The following is a 13289-nucleotide window of genomic DNA, read 5'->3' as shown; positions in this document are numbered from 1 at the left end:
CAAAAGTAATGCAATCTGCCCACGATGTCATTAGGGATGGAAAACGGAGATTCAACACAGCAGGGCTGAAGGCTGAGATTGGGGAGAGAAAGCTTCATCATTATGCCCCACCGAGTTGAGTCGCTTCAGTACACTGGTTTCACGAGTAAACAGAAGAATCAAAACATAGTGCAGTAGGGCTGGAGTCTTGCACAGGTAAGCGTTCTGCGAGAGCGTGGGGACATCCCAGGGTGGCTGTCGTAGAGGGCTTTCCAAAGAAGTGTCACCGGAGCTGAGCCTTGAAGGGTGAGAAGGAGTTTGTCCAATAAAAGGAGAGTGGAGAAGAGCTTTCCAGGCAGAGGTGACAGCACAGTCTGGAGCAGCAAGATGAAGGCAGGAGCGACAGTTAGATATGCAGGCCAGTAGTCCATGACCTTGGGCCCTTCGAACCTAAGGGGTGAGGGCTCTGGGGAGTTGTTTCAAACCTGGGAGCAACACAATGGGGTTTGCATATTACAACTGTTTGTTTGCCAGGTTCTGGCAGTGCTATGGGCTTGACCTTCAGGCATACTTCTTACCCACTGATCTGGGCCTATGACCCCTAACTCCCCTAACAAAGGCCATTTTCTCTGTGATTCCAAAATCCTGGGCCTCCACTCTTTTACTGCCCTTTGCCCTACTCCCATCATTAAACCCTTCATAGTTCTCCTCTTTGATGGGACTATGAATTATTGCCACCCTCCCCATAAATCATCTTCTCTTTTTCCTCTTCCAACAGACTCTTTCCAGCCCAAGAAGATCCTGTGCCTTCTCTGGGTCGGTGCCTGCCAGCACATGTTTCCTCAAGATACGCTTATACTAAAATATCTCCCCTTTATCCTGTCTGGTCTTCTCCCCATGGGGCCGCCCGAAGGCTACTATTTATTCTTTTACACATTAATTTAAGCTGCTTTAATTGCCACTCTGATATTTTTTATATAACATAATTAATGTTTTAATTCTGTGTGCTTGCTTCCCAAGGCAGTTTTATGAAGGGCCCAATTTTGAAATCAAGCAAATAAAGAATAAGTAATAGCTGAAGTTATTACAGGGACGCCCCCTTCACACCGCTCCAAAGGGATTAAAAGTGTGCTGGTTTTTCTGAAGTGGCTTAAAGAGGAAAACGATATTTTAATGTTCTCTTCATCCTGGGCCGGTTTGGGCGGCTTTCACGAAGTCCCCTGGGTGCTGATTTCAAGTGTTACCCACCGTTGGCATCTGAATGCCAGCTTGAGGTCTGTGTGGCAACTACCAGCGCTGCAGCCCATGCCTCTGTTTCCTCCCTCATGGAGGGTGCAATTAGAACGATAAGTCAGTGAGCCCACTTCCTCCCTCATCCATTCAGCAACTGAGTATCAGTATTCTACCACGTGCCCAGGACTGGCTGGGATAGGTTCAGTCCTGCCTTCGGGGAACCCACAGTCTAACGTGGCGGGGCAGATAGACTTACAGCCCAGCACGCTGATGCTGTGGGGACACAGGGAAGGGGTAAGGTGGGACGGAGTATGTACTTGTGTCTCAGAGTTCAGAGGACACTGAAGAGGAGGTAACACTTAAGTTGGTTCCAGAAAGAAGAAGGGAAGGAAGACTACAGCAAGACACAGTTGGAAAAGTAGTAAGAAAAAACCAAAACAAAACAATTGTGTGTTTGGAAAACTGAGAGGCGAGCATGGCTGAAGCCAGTAGGCGTGGGAGGACGTGCAGGGAGTGAGTGGGGACATGGGTGGGGGCTGAGGGAAGAAGGGCTCGCTCTTCAGGGGGGAATTTGAACTATCCTGAGGGTGTCAGGGAGCCCAGAGAGGCTTTTAGGGTTTTTAAGTAGCAGAGTGTTCTGATCAGATTTATAAAGGTCACTGCAGTATGAAAACGGGGGTAGAGACTTAGAGTGGGAGTGACTGGCATATAGCAGGGGCTCCATAGTATTTATTGAATAACGGAGGTTGTTGGGGCATCCCAGAGAAAGATGATGAGCCTCTGTGTTAGGGTAGCGGCAGAGGTGATGAAAAAGAGGGGATGGATTCCAGAGGTGGCCCTTTGCATCAGAAACTAGGAGGATGGGCTTAGCAGCCCCCTGCTCTCCCTCCCTGCCAGCTCTGTGCACCTTGGCCTTTGGCCTAGCCCAGAAATTCAGAGCTTGGAGGGTAATCAACCCAACCACTGTGTAGTTCAAGTCCTTCAAGTTTCGTGGGGGAAAAATTGCGCTGGAGGGAATTCCGCCCATCAGGGGCAGAGCCTCGGCAGGATCCCAGGAGCCCAGGTGTCTGCTGTGTGCTGCGGAGCAGAGAATGTTAGCACTGGTCCAAGAAAGGCTTGGAAGGCCAGAACCTCGGAACTGTAGGTACAAAGGTGTGTGTCTTGATGCAGAGCAAGAGGGCCGGAGTCTCCTAAGATTCTCAAGGGGTCCTACGATCCCACAAAAGGCGGTCTGCTCAAAGTGCTTAGTGACAGATGGAACTGGTATGGAATAGAATCTGGTGGGAGGGGGGCACATGGATGGATGGATGGATGGAGGCGAGGCTGGGACGCTGTGCCCTCAGGAGGGAATTTTCTTTGAAAGAGAAACTCCAAGTTGGGAAATTCTTTTCTTTGAAACGCCTCCCCGGCCCTCCTCCCCACAGCTCAGCTGTGGCCTTCCCTTTTTCTGGGATGCGGGGAACTTTCTCAGGCCTCTCCACCTGCTTTGAGGACGCTTTCGGTTCTGCTGGGGTTCCCGCAGGCGGCGGGGAAGAACCGTGAGCATCCCTGTGGTGTCTTCCCAGCATCCGCGGGGATCTTTCCTTCCTTCTCTATTCACCCCGCTCCCCAGGAAGCCGGCCGGTGCCTTCCTCTCTTCAGACTGGCCTTTGTAGTCCCGAGACTAAGGAGGAAAAGCCTTCCCTGCCAACCTCACCCTCCTTTGCCAGCGCGTCCTTAACTCCCGGGAAAATTAGACTCCAGGGAATGTCCTGGGGGAATCCCTGGCAGCTGGTGGCCCAGAACTCCGCCCCCCCTAGCGAGGCTGGCCGCGATTGGCCCTCGCAGACCACGCGCCCTTCGTGGGCGGGGCCAAGGGCTGGGGCCAGGGAGTTACTAGAGACTCGGCCCCGAGCGCACGTTCCTCCGCCCGCTTCGCAATGGTTGGTCTTCCTCGGCGATGTCTCCTCGTGGGCTTCTTGCTGGCCGCCGTGAGTTGAGTCTCTGCTCCGACCCGACGGGGGAGTTTGGGCTTTGAGAGAGGGGAGCGGGAAAGGAAGCAACACTTCGGCGAAGGGACCTTTCTAGCTTGATTGTTGGGGACACCAGGGTGGGTGGAAGCTGCGCAAGGCACCGGCGGTCCTGGCTGAATGCGGTGGGCTGCCTCTCTCCCCTCCCAGGTCGGGGTTCCAGGGAGCCCACGGAGGGGGCGAAGTGGGGACTCTGCGGGGAAGGTGCCTGGACAACGTGGATGGGGTGGGGGTGTGGGGAGCCTCGAGGCTTCCTCTGGCCAAAAGGCTGGGTTTGCCTCCGAGGCCGGCGACGCAGAAGTGGAAAGGGGGGCGGGACAAGGGAAGCGGCGGGTCTGGCTGGTTTCCTGTCCCTTACGCGTGTGGACAGATGTCCGCCGCTGGGAGTGGTTATCTCCTTGCCAGCAGGGGCTGCCTTCTTCCAGGGCATCTTGTGGGAACCAGGGGCGGTGCAACCTGGGCGGAATGCTCACGGCTGTGTGTCTCCGAACTCCGAATTTAAGACGACGCAGGGAACCTCGGGGGAAGATGAACAGTTTGTGGGACCCAAGAAAGGGTTTCTCCGGCGTCAGAAGGGCTCAGATATGTCCAGCCAAGCGTATCTCCGGGATTTTCAGAAGCCCTCACTTGTCTCTCTTTTTGTTTAAGTGTATTTTTTGTAGTTCCTCATTCTGGAGGGCGGGAATCCCCCAAGTACCTCACCCTCTCATTCCAGCCCCTGCGGCGACCCCCTGCTTTCAAGGGCTGTAGTTTCTGGCCCCGAAGTCTGAGCCGGAATTACCCAGGGAGTAGGTAGCAAGGGAAGGAAATCGTGGGGAAGCCATTTCGGTCCCAGAACTTGCGGTTTCACTCTCAGCAATGGCTTTTGGGGAGAAAGGAGGCAGGAGGAGGATGGAGCTGGGAAGAGGGGCGTTCTTCCAGGAAGAGGGGAAGGAGAGCCAGAGAGAGAGAGAGAGAGAGAGAGCGCGCGCGCGCGAGGGTCCTTTGGGTTTCTCGAGAGCATACTCACATTTTTGGCTCCAGGTAGCAAAACCGGGCTGTGGCAACAACAGCAGCAGCTGCTTTTTATTGAGCGCTTCCTGTGTGCTGGGCTCTGAGGAAAATATTTTCCATGGATTCTCCGTCTGATTTCCTTTAACTCCCCATGAGACAGATGAGCACACTGAGGCCCAGAGAGAGGAAATGTCTTGTCAAAATTCTCATAGCCAGGTGGAACCTGGATGTAAATCTACATCTGCCTGGCTCCTGAGCCTGCCTCTCAGATGGTGAGAGTTTCCAAGCCTTGGTTTTGAACTCCTTTGTCTCAGAAGGACAGGGGCTATGGGTGGAGTGGGAACTGGGGACTGAGAAACCTTCAGAGGAGGAGCTGTATTTCTCGTATGTTTGAAAATGCCAGAAAGGGCTTTCAGTGCCCTGGGAACATGGTGGGAAGGTCCCCGGGGCTGCAGGGAGAATATTCTCAAGATGAATGTTGTGATATGACAAGGTAGGGGCGGGGGAGCAGCCTTTTCTACTTCCTTCCCCATTTAGGGTAAGAAGTCATGGCTGAACAAGGGTCACCAATTAGCTAACTAACCAGGGTGCTAGGCATCTCAGCAGATGCTCATATAGGTATCATATTTAGAACTGCCATTTAGTGTTCTAGACACTGTGCCAGGCTGCATACATACATTCTTTCTCATCTTCACAACCTCATCTAGAGAGGTACTACTGCTCTCACTTTAGGGATGTGAAAACTGAGACTAAGAGAAACAATATAACTAGTAAGCACTACAAAGTCAAGGTTGGCACCTTAAGCTGTTTGTCTGTCAAACCTGTGCTCCTTTCAGTGGCTGTTCTTCAAATGAGGCTGATTGTGGGGAGCACGGGCATAGAGAACTGAACAACAGAGATTCGTTGTTTCCAGTTCTGTTTAAAGTCCTTCTGATTTTTTTTTTCCAAGGAGGAAGTCTCTGGAGCTGGAATATATTTCATACCTCTCAAGCACTTACTCCCTCTCTTTTTAAACCAAAAATCAGGAGCAGGCCCGGAATGGAGGGCTATCAGCTTTGTTTGCTTTGTTTGCCACCAGTTGGGGTTTTGTGACGTAGTTTTATTTCTGTTAAATTTATTTTTAGGATTGCCTTTTCTTTATGAGACGTGAGATGGGTTCTCCTCTCATGGCAATGAAATAAGGTTTACGTGGAAAACAAATGTACTTAATTTAATGAGAAGTAATGAATGTCATGGGCGGTACCCGGACGCAGTAAAAATGCAAGTGAGACCCGAGTTGATGGAGAAAGGGAGAGCACTGAGACCCGCATTCTCACGCGGATTCAGTCTCGGTGAAAACCTGGTCAGGTGACTCAGCCTCCCCCATCCTGAGTCTCACCGTTTGGAAAGTGAAAGGGTTGGATTTTATCGTCCCTGTTTCTCCATTTCCTGGCATCTCATGAGCAAGGGTTTGGAGGGAAAAACCATTTTGAGGCTCGGAGAGGGTAAAGGGTGAGGAGCAGAAGACTAGAAGGAAGAGGCCAGGTGCTAAGTATAGCCCCAGCCAGGACTAGGACCTGCCTCAGGACTCAGGCTTGGGGGCGGGGGTGGGGCGAGGCGGGGCAGGGTGGGGGCCTGCGGGGACTGGGGTCCTCATGTGCCTTTGAATTTTTGTGAAGAGGAAAGATGCAGGAGTCCAGCCAAAAGGAACATCTGTTTAGTTCAGAGACTATTACGGGGCTCCTGTACAATCGCTTTGTAAAATACTAGAATTATTCTCTGGGTGCTTTTGCAATCATATCAGCTGGCAGTTTTGTTAAACATAAACACACCAGATAAGAAGCAGGCTCCATTTTTTTCTGCTTTAATTCTACTTCCACTTCAATTCTAACCCCTGTCCTGGATGATTTTCACCTTCCTGCCAAGGAGGCTGCAGCAGAGATTTCAAGAGCCCTTCAAATTGCCCAATTCTGTTTTTAGGTCTACCCACAGCAACTTGATTCATGCAGAGAAAACCAATACTCAGTAAATGGACATTGCTGTGATATGTGTCCGCCAGGTAAGATGCCAGCCTTCTAGCCCTGCAGTGGGGCCCCTCTTGGTTTGCTGGCAGATGCACATCCATGTGTCATCTGTAAACTCGAGTCTTAAATGACCCCTGGGATTTCCCATCCACACCCTTCTGTCAGAATGTTCTGGGTTCCCTGTCTGCCTACCCAGGACTAGGGTTCCTATATCTATATCTGTCATGTCCCCCGCTTGACTATGAAGGCTGGAAGGGTCTGAGGCTGTCGTCTTGGAATCCTCTGCCCTTAATGCCCAGCCTGCGCAGTTTTTGGCATGCGTCTGACACATTGAGTTGGTTGGAGCTGCCTCATTTCCTGGTGCTTTTTCCAGGAAAGAAACTGGTCGAGGACTGCACGGTCACATCCCCCACAGTATGCCGCCCTTGTGGTCGAGGCGAATTCCTGGCGATCGAGAACAGCGAGAAATACTGTCATCCGCACAGATACTGCGACTTGAGTGCGTGGGCTGCTGGGGAACGGGAGCTTGGGAGCTAGGCTGATATTGCAGCATATTCCTGAGAGTGCAGCCATTCTGTGTGTTTTTTTTTTTCTTTAATAGCCAGGATCTGTTTTGATTGGTTGGAGTCTAGGTTGTAGTACTACTTATGAAATAATTTGATAGCTATCCTTACGTGGAAGAGGGTCTAAGAAAAAAGTAGAACAGGAAGTGTGAGGCGTGGGGCCCTGAGAGCGGCCAGCAAGGGGTTCCCATCCTTCCTACCCATCTCTGCACAGACCTAGGACTCCAGGTCCAGACGGAGGGCACTTTGTCAACAGACACGACTTGCATATGTCAGGAAGGCCACCACTGTGTCAATGACAACTGCGATGGCTGCACCCCGCACAGCTCCTGCCCTCCTGGCTCTGGGGTCAAGCAGATCGGTAAGTGGCCTGTCTGAGAATGAGCTCTAGAGGCCAGAGAGAGTGGCCGAGGGCCAAAGGCAAGGGGCTGGGCAATGAATGGGCACTCAGCCCCAGAGGTGGAGGGAATGGAGGCCCCAGCCTACATCAGTATGTCTCCTAGAGTGAGCAGGAAATGAACCTTTTTCATTCTGCCTCCTGCCATGGTATCTGCCCTGGGAGGGCAGGGGGAGAACATTTCCTAAGGGCTGGAGCAGCTGGGGGAGGCTGCATGCTGGGGCAGGAGTGCTTAAAGCAGGAAGATTTTGCTGTCCTGCCTGTCTCCTGGTTCACTGGAGAGCCAGACAGGTGTTCCACTGTGATGAGTCATGCTTTCTTCTCCCTCCCAGCTACAAATTTTTCTGATACCATCTGCGAACCCTGCCCAGTCGGTTTCTTCTCCAATGTGTCATCTGCTTCTGAAAAATGCCACCCTTGGACAAGGTATAAGAACTCACCCCTTGTGTTCCCTGCCTACAGAGGGGTATGGGGTCTGCTGCCATTGGATCCGGCCACCTGTCCTTCAGCCCCAGCGCCCATGTCCGCACACACTCCTGCACTTGTAAAACATCTGACTTTGTGGGCAGCTGGCCAAATGGGCGCTTGTCCGCATTTTCTTGTCTGCAGTCTCTTGGTGGTAATAGATACTCTTGATCTCTCTGTCTTTCGTGAAACTCTCTTAGGCACATTGTAGTACCTACCTCTCCTACTTTCCTTCTACCCTTCCCTGCTCTTCCTTTCTCCTTCGTACCTGTTTTTTTCTAGGTCTTTGTTCTGCTCTACTCTTCAATCACTTTGCTGCCTCGCCTGGGCCGTCTTATCCATATCCATGGCTTCAAGCTACCATCTCTCTCAGGTGATTCTCAACCAACACCTCTTGTCTATATTTGTCTCCTGTCTGGGACTGTCATAGTCAAATGCCAAGGGTACGCTTCCATGCCGGTGACCCACAGGCTCACCTTCTTGCTCTTCTCGCCATCTGTGAAAGCCACCACCATGCCTTTGGGCCCTCGTCCTCTGGTCCCCAACCTTCCCTCCAACCCCAAATCAGTCACCAGTCCCTGTCCGCCTTGCCTTCTAGATGTTTGGGAACTCCTCCTTCCCACCATCTCGATGTTGCCACTTCAACTTAGGCCTCATCGCCTGGGTCTGGGTGATGCCTTAGCCTCCTCACTGATCTCCCCGCCTCTAGTTTTCCCCCCTCATCCAGTTCTCCATTCGCTTGCTAAAGCGAGTTTTCTGCAGTTCCTTTTGGATCACAGCACTCCCTGTTTAACATCTTTCACAGCTCTCTGGGCCTCTGGGACAAAACCCATACTCTTTTGCACAGCCCCCAACCTTCCAGCTCCATTTCCTGATCTCTTCCCACATCCTGCTACTTGGAATCCCAACACACTGCCAGTCTCTTGCATCAGACCCTTCTGCCGGAACACCCTTGGACACACGCCCCATTAACTGTTTACCTTTAATTTAAAAAAATGGGTAAGAGAGGCCCACAAGACAGAAGGCACACAAGGGCCTACAGGGATGGGTCTCCTTTTTACCCCTGTCCCTCAGCCACCCATTTATCCCTGGAGGCAGCCACACTATTGCTTGTATGTTCTTCCAGAGACAAACACACAAACACATGCATGTGCACATGCAAACATATGTATTGTCCACACAAATTGTAGCATGCCATACATACTTTGTTGTTTACTGCAAGCTCCTTAAATGTAGAGACTTAGCTTTTTTTTCTCTCCCGCTGATGCATCCCTTATGCCTAAAACAGTGCCCAGACCATAGTAGGTGTTCAGTAATTTTTTACTGATAAATGTTGACCAATGATTGGCGGCGTGTTGGGGCAGTAGAGGCAGAGCGCCGGGCTCCACCCTCAGTGCAGCTTAGGAAGGGTATGGCCCTGTGCAAGTGTGTGACCTTCAGCCCTCTGAGCCTCAGTGCCCTCCTCTGGAAAACGGAATGACGTTTGTCTCATGAGGCTTGAGGAAAAGGCGTGTAGACATGTTTTGTAAGCTCGTAAGCACTCTTCTCATGTAAGACTCTTCTCATGTATGTGTTCTCTTTGAAGCTTCTCTCTCTTTCCCCCATTTTAGATTGTTTTTTCTTTGGGATGGCCTCCTCTGACCATTCCTCACCAGCCCTCCTGCGACCACGTTGGATTGGGTCTTCCCCTATCTAGCCTCTTGCCACAGCCTCTGGCTGCCCGCTTTCCTGTCATTTCTCCTCCTGTGAGCTCTTTGGCCGATGGAGTCCTCTTGCTGCTTCTGCCTGGATATGGATGTGACTCACCAGCGGAATCCAGTCAAGACCTTTGTGGCCGATTATCAGCGATCTGATTCTAAAGACTCAGTTTTTCCACGGTTCCCTCATGTCATCTGGCACATCACCTCCCTCCCCCGCCCCCCCATCTCAGTATCACGTTGGCCTGCTTAGCAGGAATGTGCCACTGCTCCGGAGCTGACCTCCTTCAAGGCCCGCTCAGACCTCACTTCCCCAGGGAAGTCTTTCTGGATGTCTCTTAAGCCGGAGGCTCTCATCTGAACAATTTTGTCCCCCAGGGGACACATGACAATATCTGGAGATGACACTGGGAAAGGGGATGTCACTGATATCTGGTGGGTGGGGGCCAGGGGTGCTGATAAGCATCTGACAGTGCACAGGACAGCCCCCATAAGGGAGAGTTAGGTGGCCCAATGTGTCAGCGGTGCTGAGGTTGGCAAGCCCTGCCTTAAACCGAGTGGATCATTTCTCCACTCCAGCCATTGTGGATTTCATCTCTTCTCTGAACAATTCCTGGTTCACTTGAGCCTGTGTCACAACACGTGGCGCTCATTAGAGACTCTCCTATTATCACCCCTTCCAGATGTATAGTAATCTTTTCTCTCCACTCATGAGTTCCATAAGAACAGAGTTTGCATCGTAACCAGCACGGAGGGGGCATATGATACGTGGTCAGTGAGGCTGGACTTGACGGTGGTTGACGGGCTCTCCCCCTGGGGTTGGAACACTTACGGTTGGGGAAACTTAATGTCTTTTTCTCTCTCTCTTTCTGTGTGCGCACAGCTGTGAGATCAAAGGCCTGGTGGAGCGGCAAGCAGGGACTAACAAGACTGACACCGTCTGCGGTGAGTCCTGGGGAATGGGTCCTGGCAACAGGCTGGAAAGGTAGGCAGCTAAAGAGGGAGACTGACGCACACAGAGACAATGGGTGCGAGAGGAGGAGGTGGTTTGGAATTGTGGCATCTCAGCTCTGCCACTTACGGATGCCGCCTGGGCGAGTCATCTCCTCTCTTGAGCCTCCGCTCCTTCACCCGTGCAAAGGGACGATAAGAGCACCTCCCTTGGTAGACGGGGGTAAGCACGTGGCATGGGCTCTTGCACTTTGAAAGGGCTCCATCAGAGCTGTCTTGCTACCCTGCACTTCAAGTGCCAGCGTGGCATGACACGGTTTCCTTTCAGGGCCTCAGTTTTGATTTTACAGTGAGGCGCTTGGCCTGCCCCACAGATCACAGACTCACATAACTACAGGGACTAGGCAGGTCATGCGAATGAGTAAAAAAGGTCAGAGGTAAGAAAAATGCACTGTCTTTGCTTTTCCTTAACACTCATTTTCCTTTTGGCACGGCTGGGATGGGAGGGGGGTGAGCCAGGCCCTTGCCTTGGGTGCCAGAAAAATGCAGAATCAAGATAACATTTTGATGCAAAATTTTAAAAAGAATCAGAGTTAATGCAAAAAAAAAAAAAACAACCAAAAAAACAAAAACCCATCACGAACAAGATATAAGATTTTAACTAAAGACGTGGCCCAACCCTGCCCTTGCACAGCTCCACCTCCCCTGCCTCAGCCTACTCTTGGCCCTGATTCCAAGGAAACTTTATCTGAAGGATAGGCAGCCAGCCGGCAGGCCTTAATTTTTCAAAACAGGACATTAAAATATTACTTATTTTGATTACTGAGTTTTTCGGTGTCCCCTTAAGTTTTGCCCTGGGTGTATGCCTTACCCTAACCTCTGCCCTGTCTCTTGGTCTTTCTTTTATGTTCCCATTTGGAATGGAGGCTTAGGTACAAGAAATAGGCGTTAATCTCCCTTCCATTCTTCTGTAACAAAGGCAACAGTGCAGATGTAAATGACCCTGGACCTCAGGACCGGGCAGAGGGGCGGGAGGGCCTGGGGGCGTGGTGAGCGGTGGAGACAGCCCCCACCACCTAGTTCTGGCCTGTGAAGGCCTCGGCTGCCGGCCCACTGGGGCTACATCTTCCACCTTTCAAAGAGAAACCAGGTATCTAGATTTTATATAGTCTATCTCCCCAAATTAAAATGTTATAAACAATTTTTCAGTGTGCTGGTCATACTATAGACACCTGCTGGCCTCATTTCACCACGGCCACGTGTCTGAAACTTCGGGTGCAGATGAGCTCAGACACGGAAGGCGTTTAGAGTCCCGGAGGGCGCCACAGCTTCGGGGGTGGGGGTGGGAGCCCTCGCTGAAGTCTCGATTTCTCCAGATTTCCAGGATCGGATGAGAACCCTATTGGTGGTCCCCATCATCATGGTGATCATGCTGAGTGTCCTGTTGATGTACGCCTGCATCAGTGAGTCCCCAGGGGGGAGACGATGAGGGAGGCAGGCAGGGGGGACAAGGAATGTGGACCTGGCTCCCCGTTTCCTGCTCTGGTCTCACTCACTCCCCATCCTATTGCTTTTTCTCTCTAGAAAAGGTGGCTGAGGAGGCAGACACAAAGGTAGGTCTCCCTTGGGAACGAACCCCCTCTCAGTTTTGGCAAACTGGAGAGGAGATTGACCGATTGTTGTTTCTATGGCAGTAAAACTGATTCGGGGTCTGCCCTGTGGTCAGTGTGGGGGCCACAGAACTGGCCACTCCCCCACCCCCAAGCCTGTACTCCAGGGCTCCTCCCTTTCACTCCCTCAGTGCCGACCTTTGCCATCCTCAGAGCTCACCTCCCCACAGAGCTGTCCCGGTGCCCCTGTCAAAGTTAATGGTGTCATTTGCAGTTTTTTCCGGCATTCAATATGTGGGGAATCGCTTCGGGGCCTCGGTGCAGGAGCCATGGCCGGACTGGAGGGGCAGCTCCTTGAACTCACTGGAAGCTTCTTGACGCCCTTGGTGTGGCCAGCAGGGGGCAGGAGGCACCCATGGAATCAGCCCTGCTTTGGGAAAGAGGAAGGGGCTTGGGGAAGATCCCCTGTGAGGGAAGGGCTCCTCCGAGGTCTTGCTGGGGGTAACTTCACCCTTTGACTTTCCAGCCCCCCTGTCCTAAGGACAAAAGGCAAGACCCCGAGGAGTCAATATATCTGGAAGACGCCGTCGGCCCCCTCCCCAATCCGGTGCAGGAGACCTTACTCGGGTGCCAGCCGGTCACGCAGGAGGATGGCAAAGAGAGCCGCATCTCGGTGCAGGAGAGGCTGTGAGGCTGTGAGTGCTCAGGAGCGTGGCAGCCTGGACAAATGGGCACATGGCTGGGGAGCCTGGAGCTGCTGCTGCGACATGAGGGCGAGGGGCTGGCGACAGGCACAGCTCCCCTCTGCCTGCACCGCTGTGGCTCAGAAATACTCACCTTGGGGGGAACCTCCCACTGCAGCCTGGAGCCTATTCAATCTCCCAACTTGCTTTTAAAGATGGAGGCAAAACTTTTTTTAGTTGGGGGGAGCAAATAAGATCATCAAACTCTCCAACCCAGCAGTTCAGTGCCCACGATGGTTTCTGTGAGCCCAAGGGACATCTACATGAATATCATCGCAGCGCTGTTTGTGGCAGTGAACAAATGGAAGCTACTTAGCTGTCCATCAACAGGGGACTGGTTAAATAAAACTGTAATATTTTTATGCAACTGGATCTCAAAAACACTGTCATGGGGAAAAAAGCAGGTTGCAGGATCATGGGCACGAAATTCTTTTTTTAAAGCACATACGGATAAGATGATCTATCACCTATGGGTATGTGTGGAAGCATAATCTATGCGTATATGTAAGTATAACAAGGTTCTGGAAGGATACACCGCAAATGCACAGCTCGAAGAGTTGTAATGTCTGGGTTGGGGAGAAGGCTCTGGCGGAGGGCTGGTAAAAGAAGACTTGGCTTTCCCAGAAGGCTTCATTCCCCCGCCCCC

General features: G+C 51.9%; 1 protein-coding gene across 1 annotated transcript; it reads left to right on the top strand.

Annotated features, from left to right (window-relative positions):
- The first annotated feature begins 3093 nt into the window (after nucleotides 1–3093).
- Nucleotides 3094–12969, top strand: CD40 (CD40 molecule). Its single transcript, XM_054573381.1, has 9 exons — nucleotides 3094–3182; nucleotides 6174–6252; nucleotides 6591–6716; nucleotides 6995–7141; nucleotides 7510–7603; nucleotides 10223–10284; nucleotides 11667–11753; nucleotides 11875–11903; nucleotides 12427–12969. The coding sequence occupies exons 1-9, from the start codon at nucleotides 3132–3134 to the stop codon at nucleotides 12589–12591; spliced, it is 840 nt and encodes a 279-aa protein (XP_054429356.1). The 5' UTR covers nucleotides 3094–3131; the 3' UTR covers nucleotides 12592–12969.
- Nucleotides 12970–13289: the final 320 nt, after the last annotated feature.

The sequence above is a fragment of the Pteronotus mesoamericanus genome, unplaced genomic scaffold (assembly GCF_021234165.1).
Source record: "Pteronotus mesoamericanus isolate MK-2021 breed Mesoamerican mustached bat unplaced genomic scaffold, CSHL_Meso_final contig_25, whole genome shotgun sequence".
Lineage (NCBI taxonomy): Eukaryota > Metazoa > Chordata > Mammalia > Chiroptera > Mormoopidae > Pteronotus > Pteronotus mesoamericanus.
Note: the sequence above shows the minus strand (reverse complement) of the source record. Positions and strands in the feature narration are given on the sequence as shown.

Bases quoted from the DNA above. Each gene is read 5' to 3' on its own strand.
- CD40 (XM_054573381.1), top strand. From the start codon at position 3,132: ATGGTTGGTCTTCCTCGGCGATGTCTCCTCGTGGGCTTCTTGCTGGCC. The intron at 7,604-10,222 runs GTATAAGAACTC...GTGTGCGCACAG, and splicing joins AAATGCCACCCTTGGACAAG to CTGTGAGATCAAAGGCCTGG. The intron at 11,904-12,426 runs GTAGGTCTCCCT...TTGACTTTCCAG, and splicing joins CTGAGGAGGCAGACACAAAG to CCCCCCTGTCCTAAGGACAA.